This window comes from Hyla sarda, chromosome 1, assembly GCF_029499605.1.
Source record: "Hyla sarda isolate aHylSar1 chromosome 1, aHylSar1.hap1, whole genome shotgun sequence".
Lineage (NCBI taxonomy): Eukaryota > Metazoa > Chordata > Amphibia > Anura > Hylidae > Hyla > Hyla sarda.
In genome coordinates this window covers 431,704,195-431,729,684 of record NC_079189.1, presented here as the reverse complement: position 1 = coordinate 431,729,684, position 25,490 = coordinate 431,704,195, and the positions used below count along the sequence as shown (strand labels likewise).

At 43.8% G+C, this 25,490-nt stretch overlaps 2 protein-coding genes and 1 pseudogene across 14 annotated transcripts in view; 1 reads left to right on the top strand and 2 right to left on the bottom strand.

Annotated features, from left to right (window-relative positions):
• Nucleotides 1-1,051: 1,051 nt before the first annotated feature.
• Nucleotides 1,052-24,014, bottom strand: SIRT4 (sirtuin 4). Of its 13 annotated transcripts, none has more exons than XM_056530013.1 (5): nucleotides 23,773-23,972; nucleotides 10,324-10,452; nucleotides 9,919-10,231; nucleotides 9,452-9,746; nucleotides 1,052-1,980 (listed from the first exon to the last, which is right to left on the bottom strand). In XM_056530013.1, the coding sequence occupies exons 2-5, from the start codon at nucleotides 10,400-10,402 to the stop codon at nucleotides 1,801-1,803; spliced, it is 867 nt and encodes a 288-aa protein (XP_056385988.1). In that variant the 5' UTR covers nucleotides 10,403-10,452; nucleotides 23,773-23,972; the 3' UTR covers nucleotides 1,052-1,800. The 13 variants fall into 13 exon arrangements, with proteins under 13 accessions (XP_056385988.1, XP_056385992.1, XP_056386010.1 ...); XM_056530017.1 differs by having other exon boundaries at nucleotides 23,790-23,972; XM_056530035.1 differs by lacking the exon at nucleotides 23,773-23,972 and adding an exon at nucleotides 23,650-23,704.
• The window catches only part of LOC130282143 (uncharacterized), a 64,428-nt gene continuing 54,438 nt past the window's right edge, over nucleotides 15,501-25,490 (top strand). The window contains exon 1 of the mRNA XM_056530092.1: nucleotides 15,501-15,572. Coding sequence (XP_056386067.1) covers nucleotides 15,504-15,572 — 69 coding nt within the window. The 5' untranslated portion in view covers nucleotides 15,501-15,503. The remainder of the gene's footprint in view (nucleotides 15,573-25,490) is intronic.
• LOC130342481 (U2 spliceosomal RNA) lies at nucleotides 19,213-19,307 on the bottom strand (annotated as a pseudogene).

Sequence of the window (25,490 nt, the reverse complement as noted above, 5' to 3'; positions counted from 1 at the left end):
GGGTCATGGTTTTTGTTTAAACTCCCATGCAAATCAATGGGAAATGTATGTTCCCACATAACTTCCGTACGGCTGGAGATATTTCAATAATACCTGGTACACATATTACTTATATGTCAAATAAAAATATGATAGTTAAATTAACCCTTACCTACACCCTTATATAAAAGATGGGTTTTTGTTTCAAGTCCCATGCAAGTATTTAGGACTTCCAGTACCTTCCTCCACAAGCTCCGCTCTGCATCTCCTGGTAAATGTGTCAATCCGGCTTACAAGCCACACCCCATCTCACAAAGACACGCTCACATTTTAAGCCACACCCCTTTTATTATCTACTCTTTTTGTGCCTTGGTCTTGCTTGCAAATCACACCCAGTCCCACAAAGCAACGTCCCCTTCTATTTTCAGCTTACAATATCTTCATCACAAATCAGTCCCACCTGAGGACAGGATATGAGGATGGGACATAAGGACATGATATGAGGTTGGGATATGAGGATGGGATATAAGGACGGTATATGAGGTCGGGATATGAAGACGGGATGTGAGGACGGGATATGAGGTCAGGATAGGTGGATGGGATATGAGGTTGAAATATGAGGACGGGATAGGAGGTCGAAATATGAGGATGGGATATGAGGACGGGATATGAGGTCGGGATAGGAGGTCAGGATATGAGGACGGGATATGAGGTCGGGATAGGAGGTCCGGATAGGAGGTCGGAATATGAGGACGAGATAGGAGGTCGGGATATGAGGACAAGATAGAAGGACGGGATATGAGGTCAAGATATGAGGACGGGATAGGAGGTCTGGATATGAGGTCGAGATATGATGACGGGATATGAGGTCGGGATATGAGGACGGGATATGGCAACAATATATGAGGTGGGGATGTGAAGTCAAAAGCTTCCTCCTTTGTTGATTTTCCTCCCCAACAAGGATTAGGAAGGAAAAACCGGGCAACCCCGGGTACTAAGCTAGTAAAGAATTAAAATTGGTATTTTTTAAAGAAAAAAAAAATTAAGGCAGATGTATAAAAATCAATTATATTGCTGTTACAGAAGAATCTTTATTATATTATTTGAGACACCTTATGGTTTCATAATATAGTAGCCACATTCTATCACCATTCAGGTAATGACATATAACAGCCAATGATTAAAAAGACCTTGTCATGTTGAAAATTCACTCCGATCTGTGGTCAGCATATTATAGGGCAGGAGGAGATGAGCAGATCGATATTCATATTTGTGGGAAAAGATTTAGCAGAATGTATAATTCATTTTTTTTTTTTTTACTCTGCACTTTATGGGCTTAGGAGTCAAAGGACTGTAGCATATAAAAGGTTAAACAGATGTATCTGAAGTTATTCAACATTTTGTGCGGATTCATTTGTCTAAATATATCTTTTTAGAGGTCAGAGCTATATTTTCCAGAAACAGTGCTCCAAACGCTCTGCACATATCATAAGGGGAAATTTAGGAATTTATTGCATAATTTTATACATTTTTTTTTTTTTTTTCAAATTCAAAAAAGGGTTTTATTGAAAGTGGTAAAAGAGGCATTACAAGCAATAGGTGAGTAACAGGATAAACAAACTTGTAAGAGAGAAAGGAGTCCGGTGGCCAGGGTAGGCCCAATGTTTATACATTTATTTTAATGATGAAACAGTATGCAGTAAACTCCAAAGCTCCTCCTAGTGGTGTCTGTAGACAGCAAGCATATTATCTCAAATTGAATTTTCACCTTTTACCATAGTCTAATTTTAAAATCCAACATGTAAGTTCATATGACAATATTCAGCCCTTAATTTCATGCTGCTGTTCATCCAGTGCCATTATTTTTGGTAAAACATCTCCACAGCGAGCATTTACTTTAACCACTGACAGGTGATCAGCTCTTGTGGCTCCAATGTTAAGTATAGCAACAGGAATGCTCTTCTCTTGTGCTTTCAATGCAAACCGGTATCCAGAATAAACCTGGAAAAACACAAGAATTTAGATGTGAGAGAATCATTAAAGCATACTTGTCAGATCCCACAAAATAAAAAATGTATATGTCACTCAGTACCTAATCCTGACCATGTACATCTAAATTGTATGCCTCTATCAACTATATTTATTTTAAAATCCCTCTTTTTATTTGCTCACAGTGTTAGAAATCCTTTCAGGGGATGGGGGCATGTCCCTCCCTTGTGGTGGTGGGAGGCGATTGGTGTGTCTGCTCATGCAGCCTTGTCCATGAGTCGTCTCTTGTCCATGACTCATGGACAAGCCTGATGCTGCTGTAGGACTGGTTAGTGTCCAAGTAGGTATGGGGAGCCGTTTTCTTTATTAAATATTTAAAACATTTTAAACAACAATATTACAAAAGGTCATTTCCAGCAGTAACAACAACATATAAAGAGTTTTTGGATCTGACAGTGCCCATTTAAAGTACATGTAAAGTGTACCTGTGATTTAAATAAATAAAAAAAATATAAAAAACTTTTGACATGTCACATAGATATGTAAAAAGTTTTGATTGGTCAGGGTCTCTCAGCAATCTCCATACAGCTTAGATGGCCCCATTATAACTCTTATGTGGCTGTCTAGTAAAGCTGGATGGAGATCACTGCGAGCTAGGGAGTGAAGCACGCTTTAATTAAATTACAAATATAACTGAATATGTTTAAGTAATAAATCAGTTTATAGACAGGTACAATTTACATATGTTTTGTAAGAACCAGGAATACAGAATCTCTGGGTGCAATTCTAGTTATTGATTAACATCCTATAAAACAAATACCTGCTTGGCAGTTTTCAAAACAAAGCACAAGGTGGATGCACTCTGTGTCATTGTGCATCAACCTCATATATAAAAAACTTGTAAGTGTAATGCATAGGTCGCTTTCTAACTCAGTGTGTACTACATGCATTTTATGGTGGGACAAAACAAAGTCTGGGTACTGCAAATGGCAAAGTAGAAGGGTATTAAGTTTTTCTACACAGGCTGAAAATAGAAATAAAGACATAGGGGGAGATTTATCAAAAACTGTGTAGCGTAAGAGTGGTGCAGTTGCCTATGGCAACCAATCACATTGCTTCTTTGATTTTTAAAGAGACCTGTGAAAAATGCAAGAAGCAATCTGATTGGTTGCCATGGGCAACTGCACCACTCTTTCTCTACACATGTTTTGATAAATTTCCCCATAGTCCTAGTTCACCCAATATGATATTTTTCCCTTGCCAGTCATTAATGGTCCATACCTCAAACATATCTACAACAAAGCAGTCAAGTTATGCTCACTTGTTAATACTGCGTATTTTAGGTGGGAAGTGCCAAGACTGGCATTTTGCTAGGATTTTCCAGGACTTGACCATGCTGGGATACTGCAACTAAGCTCCCTCTGAAGTGAATAGGAGCTGAACAGCAGTTGCTCAGTAGGGCCACAATACAAAGCTTGGAGTTTTTAATGTAGATGCTGGTGCTATGCCTGTCAGCATTCCACCGATCAAATATTGATGGCCTAACCTGAGAAAAGGACATCAATAAAAAAAAATAAAAAAAAATGTAAAACCTGTTTTGGGGGGGAGGTGTTGTCAAATACTGATACAGAAGGTAAATGGGACATCTTTAAATCAACTCTAAATAACTATACAGCTAAATATATACCAAAGGGGAACAAATATAAACGATTAAAACTAAATCCTACATGGCTGACAAATGATGTTAAAAGAGCAATAAACAACAACAAAAATAGCCTTCAAAAAATACAAATCTGATGGGTCAGCGATAACATTTAAACAGTACAAAGAGCTTAATAAAATCTGTAAAAATGTAATAAAAACAGCAAAAATTCAAAACGAGAGACAGGTGGCCAAAGAAAGCAAAACTAATCCTAATATTTTTTTAGATATATAAATGCAAAAAAAACAAGGACAGAGCATGTAGGACCCCTTAATAATGATAATGGGGAGGTTGTCACAGGCGATCAAGAGAAAGCGGAGCTACTGAATGGGTTCTTTAGTTCTGTATACACTATGGAAGAAGGAGCTGACATTGGCCAGGTCAGTGCTGGTAACACATCATGTAATGTACTGAACTGGCTTAATGTAGAGATGGTACAAGGTAAGTTAAGTGATATAAATGTAAGCAAATCCCCAGGACCGGATGGACTACACCCAAGAGTTCTTAGAGAGGTAAGTTCAGTAATATCTGTACCCCTGTTCATGATATTTAGAGATTCTCTGGTGTCTGGTATTGTGCCAAGGGACTGGCACAAGGCGAATGTGGTGCCAATCTTCAAGAAGGGCTCTAGGTCTTCCCCAGGAAACTATAGACCGGTAAGTTTAACGTGCATTGTGGGTAAATTGTTTGAAGGACTTATAAGGGATTACATACAGGAATACATAGGGGATAATTGTATTATAAGTGATAGCCAGCATGGGTTTACTAAGGATAGAAGTTGTCAAACCAATCTAATTTGCTTTTATGAAGAGGTGAGTAGAAGCCTTGACAGAGGAATGGCTGTGGATATAGTGTTTCTGGATTTTGCCAAAGCGTTTGATACTGTCCCTCACAGAAGTCTGACAGGTAAGTTAAGGTCTTTGGGTTTGGAAATTTTAGTTTGTAACTGGATTGAACACTGGCTCATGGATCGTACCCAGAGAGTGGTGGTCAATGATTCGTACTCTGATTGGTCCCCGATTATTAGTGGTGTACCCCAAGGTTCAGTACTGGGCCCGCTGCTGTTTAATTTATTTATCAATGATATAGAGGATGGTATTAACAGCTCTGTTTCTATCTTTGCAGATGACACCAAGCTTTGTAGCACAGTACAGTCTATAGAGGATGTGCATAAGTTACAAGATGACTTGGATAGACTAAGTGTCTGGGCATCCACTTGGCAAATGAGGTTCAATGTGGATAAATGTAAAGTTATGCATCTGGGTACTAATAACCTGCATGCATCGTATGTCTTAGGGGGGATTAAACTGGCAGAGTCACTGGTAGAGAAGGATCTGGGTGTACTTGTAGATCACAGACTACAGAATAGCATGCAATGTCAGGCTGCTGCTTCCAAAGCCGGCAGGATATGGTCATGTATCAAAAGAGGTATGGACTCAAGGGACAGGGACATAATACTCCCCCTTTATAAAGCATTGGTACGGCCTTACCTGGAATATGCTGTTCAGTTTTGGGCACCTGTCCATAAAAGGGACACTGCGGAGTTGGAAAGGGTGCAGAGACGCGCGACTAAACTAATATGGGGCATGGAACATCTTAGCTATGAGGAGCGATTAAAGGAGTTACAATTGTTTAGTCTTGAGAAGAGACGTTTAAGGGGGGATATGATAAACGTGTATAAGTATATAAATGGCCCATACAAAAAATATGGAGAAAAACTGTTCCAGCTTAAACCCCCCCAAAGGACGAGGGGGCACTCCCTCCGTCTGGAGAAGAAAAAGTTTAGTCTCAAGGGGCGACACGCCTTCTTTACCATGAGAACTGTGAACTTATGGAACAGTCTACCTCAGGAACTGGTCACAGCAGGAACAATTAACAGCTTTAAAACAGGATTAGATACATTCCTGGAACAAAATAACATTAATGCTTATGAAGAAATATAAAATCTCATCCCTTCCCCAATATCGCGCCACACCCCTACCCCTTAATTCCCTGGTTGAACTTGATGGACATATGTCTTTTTTCGACCGTACTAACTATGTAACCCCTTAAGGACCAAGCCCATTTTAACCTTAAGGACCAGGCCAATTTTATTTTAGCGTTTTAGTTTTTTACTCCTCGCCTTCTAAAATCCATAACTCTTTTATATTTCCATCTACAGACCCATATGAGGGCATGTTTTTTGCATGACCAATTGTACTTTGTAATGAAACCTCTCATTTTATTATAAAATGTATGGCAAACCCCCCAAAAATTTTTAGGGAGGAAATTTTTATGAAAACCACAATTTTGCACATTTGAGGGTTTTGCTTTCACACTGTACACTTTACAGTAAAAATGGTGTGTGTTCTTTATTCTGTGGGTCAATACGATTAAAATGATGCCCATGGCTAGATACTTTTATATTTTTGTACCACTTAAAAAAAATCTAAAACTTTTTGTACAAAATCGGTAGTCTAAAATCACCCTATTTTGACCACCTATAACTTTTTCATTTTTCCGTATATAGGGCGGTATGAGGGCTCATTTTTTGCGCCGTCATCTGTACTTTTTATCGATAACACATTTGCATATATAAAACTTTTTAGATAATGTTTTATTACATTTTTTTTTAATAAAATGTGACAAAAAAGCTAAATTTTTGGACTTTTTTAAATTTTTTACGTTAAGCCATTCACCGTACGGGATCATTAACATTATATTTTGATGGTTCGCACACGTCGATACCAAATATATGTTTATAAAAAAAAAAGTAATGACGCTTTTTGCGGGTAAAATGAGACAAACGGACAATTAAAATTTTTATTGGGGGTGGGGATTTTTCACTTTTTTTAAACTTTGATTTTTACCCTTTTTTTTATTTTATATTTTTTTTACACTTTTTATGTCCCCATAGGGGACTATCTATAGCAGTCATTTGATTGCTAATACTGTTCAGTGCTATGCATAGGACATAGCACCGAACAGTATTATCGGTGATCTTCTGCTCTGGTCTGCTCGATCTCAGACCAGAGCAGAAGACCACGGGAGACGGCCGGAGCCAGGTGGGGGGACCTCCGGCCGCCATGCTGGATGATTGGATCGATATTGATCACGGCATCTGAGGGGTTAATGGCGGACATCAGCGCGATCGCGGATGTCGGCCATTACCGGCGGGTCCCCGGCTGCTGCTAGCAGCTGGAACCTGCTGTGTATGACGCGAGCACCGTTGCGATGCTCGCGGTCATACACATGATGTAAATGTGCGTCCTGGTGCGCGATGTACCGCCAAACCAGGACGTACATTTACGTCCGTGGTCGTTAAGGGGTTAAGTAAAACTATGCAGGAGTAAAGGAGGCATGAATCTTAATATCTATGGCTGGCTATGAATCTTAGAATTAAAACGTATACCATCTATGAGCTGGCATAGATTTCTGCCATAGTTAATATAGTATATACAGTAAATCATTTTTACTATAGTAAAAAAGATGTGGGTGGTATAAAACTAGTAAAAATTTACAAATCCTTGCACAAACTAGGTTGGCATAAAAACTTGTAGCTTGTGTATGCCAGAAAAAAAGCTTTGATAAGTACCCACTATTTATGTTTCTTCATCATTTTTTTAGGTATAAATAGATAATTTTTAAATGGTCACCAAGCTTTCATCAAACTTAGCATAATCAATTGTTCAACAGAATAATGCTGGGCGGTATACCGCTTCATACCGAATACCGGTATGTTTTTTCTTTACGATATGAATTTTTCAAATGCCGCAATACTGTTTCCATAGCAACCAACTCCAATGCGTGATGGCGTAGAGAAACGTCGGGCCGCACAGCGTCTCTGGGAATTGTAGTCCAAGCCGCACTGAACTGGCTGTGAGGAGCTGGGAGGGGACTACAACTCCCGGCGGGCACATGACTTTTGGGCGGGCGCAGGAAACTCGAGCAGAACTGCGGAGACATGGAGGAGAGTTACCGGGTACCATGGTGAGGACCCCCGACCACCAGGAAACTCTAGCAGAACTGCGGAGACATGGAGGAAAGTTACCGGGTACCATGGTGAGGAACCTCGACCACCTGACACTATACGGAGCCCCCCCGAAAAACTGTTAAATACTGTGAAACCACCATAATTTAGAAAAATACCACGATATATATTTTTGGTCATACCGCCCAGCACTACAACGGAATATAAGAATCTTTCCAGTGTATATTATTAGAGAAAATGCCCATTTCTCCACTTATAAGACTCCTATTCCAATCCTCCTAATCTCATCGTATTTGGAAATACTGCTAAAAGTTCAAGTACAGCTCACTGAGGGATCAGAAAAGGGAAGGAGGAGTTAGCTGCAGAGTGAGGCATAGAAGAAGCAGCTGAAATGACCTAGAGATATATCTCACTCTAGTGTTGGATTCACAGCTTAGCTTGCTCTATATTGTCCTCCATGCTGCTGCTTTGAAGAATGTGCTTTAGAGATGAAGGGGAGCAGGTTCACCCCTACAACTGAAAATGCCATATACAAGTAATATAATTGCCAGAAATAGTGCTACTCCTCATGTACCCGCATAACAGCTTATCGTTAAAAGTTTGTTAAAAGAATTGTTACTATTTCAGGCTGAGTGAAGAAAGTAAAATAACTAGCTGGTTAATCAAGTATCAGAATGATTTTTACCATCTTAAGGCCCATTCACACGTGCGTATTTTCTGCAGCAGATTTGCTGTAGCTGATTTTCCTACCCTTTGAAGTAAATGGGCAGCAAATTCTGCAGCAGCAGATCTGCAGCCAAAATACGCACGTGTGAACAGACTCTCACAAAGTAAAACACTTTCCACAGGATAGGGAATAACTATGTGGTCATGAGAGACTTGACTGCTGGCAGAGCCCTATCCGATCTTGAGAATGGTAATCCATTTCTATCATTACAATGGAGGAGTATGGCACACATGCAAACTGCTGCTCTATTCAGTCTCTGTTGGATCTGTTAGAGTACAGGTACACCCTATGTCCTTAAAGTGTTAAAGAGGTACTCCAGAGAAATAAAATTAACAGGTGCAAGAAAGTTAAACAGCTGCTGAAGTTGAGTTGTTCTTTTCTGTCTGACAACAGTGTTCTCTGCTGACACCTCTGTCCATTTTAGAAACTGTCCAGAGCAGCATATGTTTGCTATGGGGATTTGCTCCTACTCTGGACAGTTCCTGACATGGACAGAGGTGTAAGCATAGAGCACTGTGGTCAGACAAAAAAGAACAACTCAAATTCAGCTTCTGATAAGTATTGGAAGGATTAAGATTTTTTAAGTAATTTACAAATCTGTTTAACCTTCTGGAGCCAGTTGAAATGAAAAATAAAAGTTTTTTTTACTGGAATACGCCTTTAACAGCTGCAGTAAGCTCTGGAAGAAGTTGTGTAGTCTTTCCAGCCAGACATGGTGCTCCTTGCTGTCACCTCTGTCTGTGTTAAGAACTGGATTTTTTACTGCTCTGGACAGTTCCAGACATGGACAGATGTGGAAACAGGGTGCACCAGTTCATTTGAAAACAATTGGTTTCTCCAGAATACTCTTTTAATAATTCTTAACTAAAAGCCACAATAGCAAGAGTAACAACCAAAAGCAAAAAAAATATTTAATTAATACTGTGTACCCGGTGCTTCATCGATAATATGAGCGAGGAGAGTATCAGAGAGTTGTAGGTTTGCAACAACTAGAGACACACTGTTTGGAAAACACTGTGGTAGTGGTCTCTACGACATATCAAACGTTTTAAATGACAGCGCCCCTTTAAACAAACACAATTACCTGGAGTGATGATCCTACAATGAGCATTGCATCCGATTCACTTAAACGATCATAAAGAGAGTACACCAATTCTCGGTTTACTGTGTCACCAAAAAAAGTCACTTGTGGTTTCAGGATACCTCCACACTTATCACAAGATGGCACACGGAAATGTGATACTTGCTCATCTGTTAGGAAGACGTCGCCATCTGGTGCAACTCCATATGCTTTCTCATTCCAAGATGGATTCAGTGCTATAAACTTTTTTTGAAGTTCAGATCTATTGATCACTGTGTTGCAGCCAAGACAAATCACCCTAAGGATTTATATAATTTCTGATGAGAAATGATAATGCAGAATATATTTTTTAGGCAGTATAGAAAAGGTTAGATGAGTAAAAAGGACAGTAGGAACAAGGATTTGCATAAGGATATGTAAATTGACATATAAATGATTATGAGAAAAAGTGAAGGTACACAAACACCTACCTATGAGTGCAGCCATGCAACTCAGTCATTCGATGCTGCCCGGCCTTGGCATGGAGGGCATCTACATTTTGTGTCACTAACCAGTGCAGCTTACCAGCATTCTCCCAGTTGGCCAGAGCCTGGTGTGAAAGATTGGGTTGATGGGAGGAAAATTGCGGCCAACCTGCAAAGTTGCGAGCCCAGTACCGTTTTCGTGCTGCCTGACTCCTGACAAACTCTGCATGCTGAATGGGCCTCCGTTCAGTCCTGGCATATAGTCCTACACCCTCTGAGCGATAATCAGGAATTCCTGATTCTGTAGAGATCCCAGCACCTGTCATGACAAACAGTCGCTGGGATCGAAGAATAAAGTCCTGGAGTTTCTGCACTGCATTTGGATCTGTAGGTGGGCAATCTGGCACATACTTTGACTCACTAAGATGGGAGATGTGTCTGATGAAACGTGCACATTGGATTCGATGTACTGGGCAGCATTCCAAGACATAGATCCACATCACTCAGTATTCTGTATAAATCCAGGAACCGTTCATCTATCTGCAAGGGAAACAGAGCATCTGTTGATTTTAAGTTTCATCCCAGTAGGTCCCATATACACATATGAATATACTGCCATACAGTACCGGCATACCTCCAGTTAGTAAACTACTTAAATTGCTCTTACAAAGTCAAACAGTACAGACATAGTGCCAAAATGTAACTGTAGAACAGAATGAATGAAGTCACACTCACCCGGGTTGTGATTCAGCAGTTCATGGAATTTTTATTCCCAAATCAAGCAGTGAAACACATGAAACAATGTTCCATAGCGGGGAGCGAGAGCCGGCAAAGCTCTCAGACACACACCAATGAGAGGCAACTAGTTTCATGTCACCTGCGGACGCTTCTTCCGGCCAAGGTGCACGCCTATCTCAGGTGGTAGGTGTCTTTTTGTACTTTGTAAAAGGTAGCCATGGAAACATAACAACAAGAGTGTGTATATTACCCCCATATAGGAAAATAAGACAAAAAGATACAAAAGAACAGTTAAAACCACAATAAGATTAAAGGACTCACAGGAAAGGTGAAAAGTCGTTCTTTTCATTTAACCCCAGAGAAAATAAAGATGCATATTTACTGCGCAGAGAAGCACTCTGGATTATAAAATTGAATGCCACAGGTCCTCTGGGGTTAAATGAAAGGAAAAACTTTTCGCCTTTCCTTTGAGTCCTTTTATCTTATTGTGGTTTTATCTGTATTTTTGTATCTTTTTGTCTTATTTTCCTATATGGTGGTAGTAAACACACTCTTTTTGTTATCTTTCCATGGCTACCTTTTACTAAGTACAAAAAGACAGCTACCACCTGAGATAGGCGTGCACCTTGGCCGGAAGAAGCGTCCGCAGGTGACGTGAAACTAGTTGCCTCTCATTGGTGTGCTCACGTCTGAGAGCTTTGCCGGCTCTCGCTCCCCGCTGTGGAACATTTTTTCATCTGTTTCACTGCTTGATTTGAGAATAAAAATTGCATGAACTGCTGAACGACTTCATTCATTCTGTTCTACAGTTATTACTTGTACTTCTACATTTACCCGATGTCTGCACCAATGAGTACAGCTGTCTTCAGTTAACATTAAAAGGGGTATTCCAGGAAAAAACTTTTTTTTATATATATATATATATATATATATATATCAACTGGCTCCAAAAAGTTAAACAGATTTGTAAATTACTTCTATTAAAAAATCTTAATCCTTTCAGTACTTATGAGCTTCTGAAGTTAAGGTTGTTCTTTTCTGTCTAAGTGCTCTCTCATGACACCTGTCTCCGGAAACGCACAGTTTAGAAGAGGTTTGCTATGGGGATTTGCTTCTAAACTGGGCGTTTCCCGAGACAGCTGTCATCAGAGAGGACTTAGACAGAAAAGAACAACCTTAACTTCAGAAGCTCATAAGTACTGAAAGGATAAAGATTTTTTAATAGAGGTAATTTACAAATCTGTTTAACTTTCTGGAGCCAGTTGATATATAAAAAATAAAAGTTTTTTCCTGGATAACCCCTTTAATGTAACAGAGCTACTGTTGGGAGAGCATATTTTAGGCAGTGCCTGATCTGTCTTTATTCCTGCTACTTCATAGTGCCAAAATGTGCCTGCATAAAACATAATGGCGCTCACATAGTGCCAATCACAATATTCTGTGCAAAACAGTAACCAGTTAGTATCTTATTATGCCTACATACAGTAAATTGGTGCCCAGAAAATGCCATACTTTACTAAGATTTGTAGTGCAACACTGCTTACAGCACCATGAAAGATCCACTATTTTCCTCACTCGTCTCCTGGGCTCTGTTGTGGTAAAACTTGTCTCATTATACCCGTTGAGCACCTATTGCAACCACCAGTCTGCCTTCCAGCTTCTGGCAGTTAAAGGGGTACTCCACTGGAAAACATTTTCTTTTAAATCAACTGGTGCCAAGAAGTTAAACAGATTTGTAAATTACTTCTATTAAAAATCTTAATCCTTCCAGTACTTATCAGCTGCTGTTACGATCCACAGGAAGTTCTTTTCTTTTTGAATTTCCTTTCTGCCTGACCACAGTGCTCTCTGCTGACACCTCTGTCCATTTTAGGAGCTGTCCAGAGTAGGAGCAAATCCCCATAGAAAACCTATCCTGCTCTGGACAGTTCCTAAAATAAACAGAGGTGTCAGCAGAGAGCACTGTGGTTAGGCAGAAAGGAAATTCAAAAAGAAAAGAACTTCCTGTGGATCATAACAGCAGCTGATAAGTACTGGGAGGATTAAGATTTTTTAATAGAAGTAATTTACAAATCTGTTTAACTTTCTGCCACCAGTTAATTTAAAAAAAAATGTTTTCCAGTGGAGTACCCCTTTAAATCTGATTTGGAAGACCTTGTCTGGCCAGGCAGCGAACACTACAAAAGAAAGGTAGAGTGGCAGGGTGGCCGTAATGATAAATGGCCATTCATGTAATACACAGATGGAGTCCTCCTGAGTAGAAGTCACTTTCAGGACATCATGGACATCATTATTCCATCAGGACATCATTATTCCATCATGAAAGCATCATTTTTTTAATTTTTTTCTTCTCACATTCTAAAACCATAACACTTTTTTACACTTACAGGGCCAGATAGGGACTTGTTTTATGCTGGACCAATTGTGATTTGTAATAACATGACTCATTTTATCACAAAATCTACACCAAAAGCCCCCCCAAAAAACTTATATGTGGGGCAACTTTTTTGAGGGGGTTTGGTGTTTTCTTTATTATGTAGGTCCATACTATTACAATGATACACAAATCATATAGGTTTTGTTTTATTTTACTAATTATCAATTTTTTGTAAGAAAAGGAGTATACCTAAAATTGTTCTTTTCTGATCCCTGTAACACTTATTTTTCTGTATACCAAGCTGTATGAGGGTTCTGGGGGTTTTTTTTTGTTTTTTTTTTATCACTACCATTTCTGTTTTGATGGGACTTTTTTTTATGGTTTTTATAAAAAAAAAATATTTTTACCAAAAATCTGCCATTCTCGACTTTGGTATTTTTATTTTTTTACACCATTCACTGTGCAGTTTCATTAACGTTATATTTTAATAGTTTGGACATTTCCATATGCGGCAATATGAAGTATATTTATTTACATAATTTTAGTTGAAAAATGTAAAAAGGGGTTGATTCAAACTTTTATTAGGGAAGGGACTTATACAGGTTGCCAAGGCTGTCTGTACACTTGGATCACCTATCTGATGGCATGAAGCATGGTGCAGAGGAAAAGTGGTGCAGTTGCCCATAGAAACTAATCAGATTGCTTCTTTTATTTCTAACAGGCCTTCCCCCAAGACTCGACTTTCATTTTGAAGAGTCTTCCAGGTATACAGGTCTTCTTTAACCTTTTCAGACCTGGGTTCACCGTCCATCAGGGCGGTCCCAACATTCTGGTTCACGAATCGTCGATAAAATCTCCACGTCTTCCCACACGTCTTTGACAGGAGGTTCTTTGCCGAGGGTCATCCAAGACAGTACATCATCATTGACGTTTGACTTGCTGCTTCTGTACTTGATGGTGAAACTGTAATTGGCTAGTCTTGAAGCCCATCGCTGTTCAATGGCACTCAACTTGGCAGTGTTCAGGTGGGCCAACGGTTATTGTCCGTGTAGACAGTAAATGGCGTGGCAGCTAAATAGTCTTTGAACTTTTCGGTCACGGCCCCACAGGGCGAGAAGTTCCAACTTGATTGAGCTGTAATTGGCATTGTTCTTCTCTGCTCCTCACAGGTTGCGACTGGCATAGGCAATTACTCGCTCTTGTCCTTTTTGGACTTGGGACAGGACAGCTCCCAGACCCACGAAACTGGCATCAGTATACAGCCGGAACGGCTGACTGTAGTCTGGATAAGCCAAGATCGGGGCTCCGTCATCAGACGTTTAAGAGCTTGGAACGCTATCTCTTGCTCTTCGGCCCACTCAATAGGTAGTCTTCAATTGTAGTTCTCCTTTGTCATACCCAGCAAGAGAGCTGTGAGGGGTTCTGCAATCTGGGCGAAGAGAGGTGTGAAGTGGCAATAGTAGCCGGCAAATCCCAGGAAGCTCCTGACATCTACGAGGGGTCGGCCAGTTCTTGACCGCTTCCACCTTTTCAGGATTGGGCTGGACTCCCTTTGCACTGACAACGTGATCCAAGTAATGGACCTGAGGCTTGAGCAGGTGACACTTGGACGGTTTGATCTTTAATCCATGCTTGATTAAGACTTGGAAGACGTCTGACAGATGACTGAGGTGTTCCTGGTAAGACTTGGAATACACAATGACATCATCCAAGTACAATAGGACACTTTGAAAATTCAGATGTCCCATAAGATGCTGAAATGTAGCAGGGGCATTGCACAGCCCAAACTGCATACTTTTAAACTCGAACAGCCATGGGCACTTGCAATATCCCTGGTTAAGTCCAGGGTGGAGAAGTAAGCAGCCAACCCGAGGGATGTGAGTGACTCCTCGATCCTTGACAAAGGATAAGCCTATTTATGTGTGACATTGTTCAGTTTCCTGTAATCAACACAGAAGCAGATGGTTCCGTCTGCACGAGTGGTGCCACCCAGGGGCTCCGACTTTCTTGAATCATGTCTGCCTCTTTCATGTCGGCCAGTGTCTTCTTGACAGTCTGATACATGCATGGCGCGACTGGACGGTGTCTTTGCTTGATAAGTGGGCTATCACCTGTGAGGATTCGGTGCTGGATCATTGAAGTATGCCCAAAGTCGGTGGGGTGCTTGCTGAAAGCGACACTGATGATTCCATTGACTTGGTCCCTTGGGGTAGTGTCGTCTCCAACCTGGATTTGTGCCCACCAGGGCTCTGGAGGGCTCACACCGGACTGGGAATTGTCTCCATTTTGGGTTGTAAGGTCACCGACCTCATGTCTTGAACTCGTGCTCTTCAGATTTCACCTTGCTTGTTGGAAAACTTCAGCTCCGCCTGTAGAACTTTCAAGTGGTGCTGCGCAGCCTTCTGGCCTGAAGGGGACAGATGCGGAAGAGAGGCATGCAAGGCATCTAGTATTTCAGCAAAAAAAATTTCATATAATGTTCATCCCCAATATAAACTCGGCAGACCCCTTATCTGTCACATTAGGTACAATCACTTCCTGCCCGGTAAGTACATGCTTTCCCAACTGAATAGTTGTCTCCCAGTATCCATGTCTGGAGACTGGTTGCCCATTACCCGCAACTACTCGGAAGTTAACATCATCAGGCTCACACTATAAACTAGCATCCCAATGCTGATAGAAAACACTTTTAGGTATAATAGCCACTTGTGACCCTGTATCTATCAACGCCTCACACGGTACACCTTGTACAACAATTTTTACATAGGAGCAGGAGGCAACATAAAGTAAAAGTCCTGACTTAGGTCGTTCAGGATTTGGACCTGATGACTGTTTTCCTGAGAGCCGGTCCTCGACCTCAGGGGAAATCCATTTAAATCCCAGCATTGCATTTTCCAATGTCCTGATTTATCACAGTAAGTGCAAAAGGGTCTTTGAGTCCCCGATGGTCTATTGGGCAGAGGATGGTGGTAATTGCAATTGCGGGGAGCAGGAGCAGAGGCAGGTTTTCTAAGCAGGGACGATTGACAATCAGGTGGAGCGGCCCGGGTGGCAAGCTCCTTCACAGCAGTCAGTTGTTCAATGTCCTGCCTAATACTCTGTAAATCTGAGGCTGCGGTGGTGCAAAGTAGAGGACACTGGGGAGGGGGCTGGTGACGGTGGTGGTATAGGTCTGGCTATCACCCCTAGTGGCTCTTGAATGGGAGTAAGGGGTGTACAAACTTCCTCTAACTCAGTCTCGGACTCAATCATTTGGATAGCCAGTCTTTTGAAAACGGGGATTGACTTGTTAAGAAGATTAATGTAGCGCTGCAGCGGCTTCGGTTTGATTGATGGGGGCACTACAATGGACACTCCCCCTCTATTTTGCAGGTACCCTGTGATGAACAGTCTTGCGACCAGACTTGCAGACAGTAACATGACAATAATGACCGATTCGGACACCGGAGACTTGATACTGATGATCGATGGTGGTTGCGGAGCCTTTGATGCAGCGTGGCTTTGCGGGTGACTACCGGAAACGGGCTCAGCAGCTGGAACCTCCAAGATCCACAAGATAGTTAAGTCGGCACTGTAGATGTAGGTGGGTGCCAGTGATAGAGGTATCCAAGGTAAGAGAAGAAATCCCGGCACACCAAATTTGGTGTGCCGGGATTTCTTCACCTACCTTGGAACCTCCAGGATGGCTGCGCTCAGGGAACTTCCTGTCTAGGTCCGGTCAGCAAAATCTTCCCCTGTGCAACCCTGTGTTGGACAAGGGAAGATTTTGCTGACCAGACCTAGACAGGAAGTTCCCTGGGCGCAGCCATCTTGGAGGCTTTTTGGTTCCTCCTCGCTTGATTGAAGAGGAGTCACCGCTGGGGATTGACGGAGCGGAGCTGCGACCGCGCGCGGGAAACGCCGGACCAAATTAACCCTTTCAGGTACCCCCTCTATACAGTTCACAGTAGCTGATAACAGTCTTTTCTTCACCTCCCCCTCTATTTCACAAGCGCCTCTGGTAAAACACTTTCTACTGACAGAGGCCCATACACTTTCTGGCGCAAATTTTATTTGCATCGGCATGCGATTTTCTGACAATACTGGACACAGTTCAGACTGGGGGTGGACTTGTCGCATAAGGCGCACACCCGTATCCTATTTGTAACGCCAAAAGTTGTGGTAGAGGGAGTGATGCAGGGCAGATGGAATTACCCTAGGGGCAGATGGCATTAACTCCTTGTATTCGTGACACCAGGACGTGGTTTATCCTCAATACCACCCAAAGGTATACCGCTGGATCCTGGGCTAGGCACAGGGGAAATAATAACTCAGACGCCAAGTTACGGACAACGGTAGCTTTACTAAGGTTAGACAGGTGGAAAAGTCTATACAGTTCAGCCAGGGCCCAAGGAGGTGACCTGTGATGCAGAGACCGTAAGGGCTTGCTGGGACTTGTAGTAGAGGTGGTGGACAATTTAGTGCAGGCCACATTGACTAGACAGATGACTTTGACTTGACTGACTTGTGACTGCGGCTTACTTGCAGGCTTGCAGCTGCAGACTGGACTTGAGGCCTCCTATGATTTTGGACACACACTTAGGCACGACTTGACTGGACCTCAGCAAAGACTAAGAGAGCCTGCAGAAGCTCCACCCAGGGCTTATATCGGGGAGACTCCGGTGGGGTCCCATTGGTCACTGATACCTCCTGGCTAACAATCACATGACAAATCCCATGGTAAACAGTCTTAACCACTTAAGGACCAAGGGCGTACCTTATGCCCCGAGTCCGCTCCCTTTCTATAATACGGGGCCACCCGTGGCCCCGCATGATAGCGGGTCTGGCCCGGCCTCTAGCAACCGGGACCCATGGCTAATGGCGCGGAGCCCTGCGCTATTAACCCTTTAGACGCTGTGTTCAAAGTTGATTGCCGCGTCTAAAGTGAACTACCCCTGGCTAGCTCAGTGGGTTGTTCGGGACCGCCGCAGCAAAATCGCTGCTCCCAAACAGCTGCAGGACACAAGGAGGGTCCCTGCCTTCCTCCTGTGTGTCAGATCACCGAATGACTGCTCCGCGCCTGAGATCCAGGCATGAGTAGTCAAAAGGCAGAATCACTGATCAATGTTTTCCTATGGGATAATGATCAGTGTAAGAGATCAGTGGGGAAAAAAAAAAAAAAAATGAATAAAGATTATTTAACTCCTCCCCTAATAAAAGTTTGAAACACCCCCCTTTCCCATTCAAAAAAATAAAAAAAAAACAGTAAAGATAAAAATAAACATGTGGTATCACAGCGTGCGTAAATGTCCGAATTATGAAAATATATTGTTAATTAAACCGCACGGTCAATAGATGGCGTACACGGAAAAAAATAAAAAATACTGTATTTTTGGTAACTTTTTATATCATGAAAAATGAATAAAAAGCTATCAAAAAGTCCAATCATTACAAAAATGGTACCGCTAAAAACTTCAGATCATGGGGCAAAAAATTAGCCCTCATGCCGCCCCATACGCGGAAAAATAAAAAAGTTATAGGGTCAGAAGATGACAATTTTAAACGTATAAATTTTACTGTATGTAGTTATGATTTTACGTGCACAAAGGATGCGGTCTATCGCAAGCCCTTCTCCGATAGGAGAGAGGCCCCCCAACAAACCTTACCCTTCGCCTCCGGACCAAAAGGTACCTGCGAGGTTCCATGTCCCTTTTCGCCGAAGCTACTAAGGGAACACAAATACTCCCGGCATCCCCCTTGGCGTTAGCCAAGGTATCTGCCCGCAGAGCTGATAACGGTTGTACCCTGCCAAAGCAGGAGTACCCGGGGTGTTTGCAGGGAGGTGCGGAACCTAATGGCCACACACCTCCCCTAGACCGCTAGGAGGGATACCCAGAAGGGCTACCACATCCTAACAATCCTGTGGACACACAACACACAAAAAGTGACACAGTGACAAAAAGGAAAAATAATAAGTGAATGTGTGCAGATATACTGCCCGGATCTATAATAATTTCTCTGATCCTAGCCAGAAGGCCGGGAATCAAGAGTTGAGTGCCACAAAGGTGAAGAGATCATGGTGCCCGTGCTTCAACTCAGTGAGCCAATACTCCCAGTGAGTTGCGGCACCTCGGGGTCACCACTCCCCGAGGCACTAAAGTACCTCGGCTCTAGACCCTATCAGCCTCATGGTGAGACCCGGAGGAAACAGGTCACATCAGGGCAGCGTTGCCTGCCACCAGCATGAAACTGATAAGAACAGATACTACACTTGATCTTAGCCAAAAGGCCGAGAAGAATTGTTGGCGCAAAAAATAAGCCATCATATAGATTTTTAGGTGCAAAATTTTAAGACATATGATTTTTTAAAGGTAAGGACAAAAAAATGAAAGTACAAAAATGGAAAAAACCCTGGTCCTTAAAGGGGTACTCCTCCCCTAGACATCTTATCCCCTATCCAAAGGATAGGGGATAAGATGTCAGATCACCAAGGTCCCGCTGCTGGGGTCCCCCGGGATCTCCCCTGCGGCACCGCGCCATCATTACTGCACAGAGAGAGTTCGCTCTGTGCGTAATGACGGGCGATACAGGGGACGGAGCAGCGTGACATCATGGCTCCGCCCCTCGTGACATCACGGCCCGTCCCCTTAATGCAAGTCTATGGCAGGGGCGTGATGACCGCCATGCCCCCTCCCATACACTCGTATTGAGGAGGTGTGCCGTGACATCAAGAGGGGCGGAGCCGTGACGTAACGATGCTCAGGCCCCTGTATTGCCTGTCATTACGTGCAGAGCGAACTCGCTTTGTGCAGTAATGACAGCGGGGTGCCGCAACGGCGATCCCGGGGGTCGCCAGCAGCGGGACTGTGGCGATCTGACATCTTATCCCCTATCCTTTGGATAGGGGATAAGATGTCTAGGGGCAGAGTACCCCTTTACGGAGTTAAAGAAATAACACTCTTACATATATAACATAGGGATTATATACAATTACAATGAACAGATGCAGGGGGGTCTGCATGACAGGGCAGCAAGGGTATGGGGTAACACCTCCCATACTGGGCCACTACTGGACATTAGCATATAAAGAAAAAGAGGAATATCGGCGAAACAGAGGGGCAGATGCCCTTTATAAGGCTGCATTCACACAACGTTTTTGCAATACAGTTCCCGTATGTTTTCAATGTGAAAACTATATGGAACCATATTGAAAACCGTATGCATTGACTGTCCATTGAAAACCATATGCCAAACGATGCATTAGGTTGCATCCGTTTTGCATCCTCTACAGTTTTGTCAGTTTTTTTTCCCGTACCCAAAACCGTAGTATACCACGTTTTTGGTCCGGGTGAAAAACTGTATTAAACAGTATACGTTTTTTTTTATTTTATTTTTTTTACATGGGAGTCAATGGGAACCATACAGAACCGTATGTGCATACGGTTCCATACGGTTTTTACCATATGGTTTTTGACTTTTTCTTGGAATTTCAAACAAACAAGTGAAACTTTATTCATAATGGAGTGAAAAGTTAAAACTAGAGGTGCATCGAAATGGAAATTTCAGAACCGAAACGAAACCGAAAAAAAAAAAAAAATGTCCGTCCGAAACAGATACCGAAACCGAAAATAACTTCTCCCCGTCTTCTGGTAAAATGCAGCGCTCCGCTCATTAGATTAGATTTCCCCACATTAGATTGCCAGCTCCCCCACATTAGGTCGGGAGTTCCCCCACAATAGTAGGCAGCTCCCCCACTATAGTAGGCAGCTCCCCCACAATAGTAGGCAGCTCCCCCACAATAGTAGGCAGCTCCCCCACATTAGGTCAGCATTTCCCCCACAATAGTAGGCAGTTCCCCCACAATATTAGGCAGCTCCCCCCAACAATATTAGGCAGCTCCCCCCACATTTGTAGGCAGTTCCCCCACAATAGTAGGCAGCTTCCCCCCACCCCACAGACATACAGCTTCCAGCCATTTACAGTGTATGGCTGGAGGCTGTATGTCTGTACTGCTGCCCCCACAGTGATCCGGTCACCGCTCCTCCGGCCCGGGGTCACATCTACTGCTATGGCCTATGGAGCGGTGACCGGAACACTGAAGAAGATGATGCGCCGCCGGTCACTTACCAGGCCCCGGCCAGCGCGCGTTCTCCTGCGACGATCCTGCGGTCCTCCTGCGTCTCTATAGTTGTACGCACGGGACGTCCCGTGCCATGCGTACAACCATAGAGGCGGAGAAGCGAAGGACCGAAGGAGGACGCGTGCTGGCCAGGGAATGGTGAGTGACCGGCGGACATCCTTATGTCCCGAAAAGATTTTTCCGGACACAGGGATGTCCGGGATAGGAATACTTCTTTTTATTTGCAAGGGCCGGCTCCCGTGTGTGGCTGCAGGCGGGGGCCGACCAGAGCATATAAAAACTAATACTGTATACGAAAAACCAGGGGGCCTCCAGCTGTTGTAAAACTACAACTCCCAGCATGCCCGGACAGTCTTTGCCGGTCCGGGCATGCTGGGAGTTGTAGTTTCACAACAGCTGGAGGACCCCTGGTTTTTAGTGTACAGTATATTAGTTTTTATATGCTCTGGCCGGCCCCCGCCTGCAGCCACACACGGGAGCCGGCCCGGGCACATAAAAAGCAGTATTCCTATCGCGGAGAGCACGCCCCCCCCAGATGTTGCGCCCGATGCGGCCGCCCCCCCCCCCCTGCACCCCCCACGCTACGCCACTGGCAGTGTTTGTAACTTTTGTTGTTTCGGCATTACCCCAAAATAGCTATTTTCGGCCGATATATCGGTGCATCCCTAGTTAAAACGTATACGTTTTTTTCTTAAAAAACTGATGCAACCAGACATCACTTTGTAAACCATATACAGGTTAAAATTTGCACACACGTTTTGATACAGTTTAGGCTGCATTCACATCTCGTTTTGTACATACGGGCGCCGGCGGGGGGAGGGGCAAACCGGGCGCTCCCGTACCCCAAGCGGATTAGCCCGTAAGTCCATTTACTTTAATGAGCCGCTCGTAGCCGACCGGAGTCAAACTGTGACTTTGGTAGGCTCAGTTTTGACCCGTATGCAGTTTCCTGACCGGACCTCAAACCGTAGTATACTACGGTTTGAGGTCCGGTCCAAAATCGCATACGGGTCAAAACTGAGCCTACCAAAGTCACAGTTAGACTCCGGTCGGCTACGAGCGGCTAATTAAAGTAAATGGACTTACGGGCTGATCCAGCTGTGGTACGGGAGCGCCCGGTTGCCCGCATGTACAAAACGAGATGTGAATGCAGCCTTAGTCAGGTTTTGAGGAATCAGTTTTTCATCAAAAACCTGATACGGGAACTGTATTGCAAAAACGTGGTGTGAATGCAGCCTAAGGGTATGGTCACACGTGCCGTATTTTGCTGCTGCTGCAGCATATTTTTCGTGAAAGACAAGACACCTATATGTTTTCAAGATACAGAGGTCAGACCCTCGGCAATGTGTTATGTATGCACTGTACTTTGGATAGGGTATAACTTTTGATATTAGAATAACTCTTTAACTACAGTACAAACTCAAACATTAAGTTGGATCAATCTTCCGGACTGCAGCAGCCTCTCAATGGTTAAATGGGCACTGTCATGAAATCTAAAAATTGATATGTTGTAGTACTTAAGTGCTACAACATATCTCTAATATACTTTAATTAAAAAAAGTGATTTTAAACAAGTTTAAAATCACTTTTAAATTCGGCCACTAGGGGTCGCCCTCCTAGTGGCCGAATGCATTCTGCAGTGACGTCACTACTGGATTTCGACTCATTTCAGCCTGGCAAATGAGTCGAAATCCAGTCACTGCGGTGCTCGCTCGCGCCTGTCAATCAGACAGGCGAGAGCGAGCACGCTGATACCTGGGGCTGCGCGCATTGGCCAGCTCCACTGGCCTCGCGCGCGGCCCCAAAACCCGCCGCCGCCGCCGCGCCCCCCCCCCCCCCTCTTACCCTGTCCGGAGGCCGTTACCCTGTCCGGAGGCAGCTCATTGATCCTCTGGTAAGTCTTCCTCACTGGAGGAATGGGGTGGGGGAAGCGGGGTTCGGGGGAGTGCCGCCGCTCAGCACTAGAGGTATGGGGGTGGGGGCGGGGTTCGGGAGAGCGCCGCCGCCGCCGCTGCTGCTCCCGAAGTAGCACTGCTTATTGTTTTCACCACAGGGTGCCTCCAGCTTTTTCACCACTACAACTCCCAGAATGCCCTGACAGCCAGTAGATGTTAGGGCCAGCTGGGAGTTGTAGTGGTGAAACAGCTGGAGGCACCCTGTATAGTGAGCTAAGGGCGGAAGTGCCGGCTCCAGCAGGCATCAGTGACGTGGTGCCTGCTGGGGAAGTCTGCCTGGTAGTGAGCACACTACCAGGCAGACAAAAAGGGATTTTAATATAGTAAAAAAAAAATGTAAAGGGAGGGAGGGGGTTAGGGAGAGATGGGCAATAGGCAGGGACAGAAAGAAAGAAAAAATGGATGGTGGGAGCTACACTTTAAAATCACTATGGTGACTGGTGTACTGTACAGTACTGGCTGTAACTTCCGCCCTGCACCATGTATGTACAATCCTCCAGAGGAAAGACTCAGTACAGAGGACACCTGAACTCCTCATGGCTCCTGACCTCTGAGAACAGACATTACCAACACCCTCCTGACTGACAACAGTAGCGCCATAACCCGCCCCGCCGTCACTGTATTTCCCTTTCCATAGCAGATATATACATACACTATACGACCGTCCTCACCTGCAATACACACTCACCCCCAGTATCAGCAGCCAATAGGAGAAAGAGACTACAATTCCCACAGTCCTTCGCGGCAGGAAGTTCCCTACAGCACAGACCTCGCGCCAGTGATAGTGTAGTGATTACACAGGAGTAGAGAGAGGTGGCGCTATAGGAGAGGGTAATACACTGCAGGAGAGCTACAGTACGACGTGGGAACTCAGAGCAGTGTTTACGTACTAGAATGCCTCCAGCTGTTTCAAAACTACAACTCCCAGCATGTGCGGACATCCGGGAATGCTGAGAGTTGTAGTTTTGCAACCGCTGTAGGCGCCCACTGACTTATAGACACGTGTGTAGAGCAGTGATTCCCAACCAGGGTGCCTCCAGCTGTTGCAAAACTACAACTCCCAGAATGCCTGGACAGCCGAAGGCTGTTCGGGAATGCTGGGAGTTGTAGTTTTGCAACAGCTGGAGGCACCCTGGTTGGGAAACACTGGTGTAGAGAGTTTGTTCTCACTAGTTGGTAATAAATGAAGCTTCAGGTTGTAAATGTCATAGAGCAGCTTATAGACATTACAGGCCTATTTATGTATACACAGCCCCAGTAATGACATAGGGGCTAGAAGACACTTGAATCCTGCCTGTCCAATAGGGAGACTGTTTTGGGTCCCTAAAAGGGCAGTGCTGCCTGGGAGTTCATTCACCTCTGAGGGGTTTTCTGGTAGTGGGAAGAAAGATTCAGACAGGTAAAGGGGTCTTGTTAGCTTTTAAAACCGATCATCTATCTTCAGGATGGACCAACAATATAAGTGGGTCACCCCTTAGACTAAGTTTCTACTTGTTTTTTTGTCCTGCGTTTTTTGGGTTGAAAAAAACGCCACTGCAATTTCCTGCATATGGCGTTTTTTCATTTGTGTGGAAATAGCATTTTTGGCACCTTTGGCATTTTTTTTTTTTTTTTGGTACCCTAAATTTGTTGGTTACCAAAAAAAAAAGGATGCAGTGGTGATATAAAAAATTTATATTTCGTTAAATAAATTTTTTTCCAACTATATTTTTATTAATGTTTAACCCCTTAAGGACCAAGGGCGTACAGGTACGCCCTTGGTCCTGCTCTCCTGATATAACGTGGGGTTACACAGTAACCCCGCGTCATATCACGACGGGCCCGGCGTCATAGTGAAGCCGGGACCCGCCTCTAATAGCGCGCAGCGCCGATCGCGGCGCCGCGCGCTATTAACCCTTTAGCCGCGCGCTCAGAGCTGAGCCGCGCAGCTAAAAGCAAAAGTCGCCGGCTAGCTCAGTCGGGCTGTTCGGGATAGCCGCGGCTAATCGCGGCATCCCGAACAGCTGACAGGACAGCGGGATGGCCCCTACCTGCCTCCTCGCTGTCCGATCGCCGAATGACTGCTCAGTGCCTGAGATCCAGGCCTGAGCAGTCATGCGGCAGAATCGTTGATCACTGGTTTCTTATGAGAAACCAGTGATCAGCATAGGAGATCAGTGTGTGCAGTGTTATAGGTCCCTATGGGAGCTATAACACCGCAAAAAAAAAGTGAATAAAGATCATTTAACTCCTCCCCTATTAAAAGTTTGAATCACCCCCCTTTTCCAATAAAAAAAAAAAACACAGTGTAAATAAAAATAAACATATATGGTATCACCGCGTGCGGAAATGTCCGAATTATAAAAATATATCATTAATTAAACCGCTCGGTCAATGGCGTGCGCGCAAA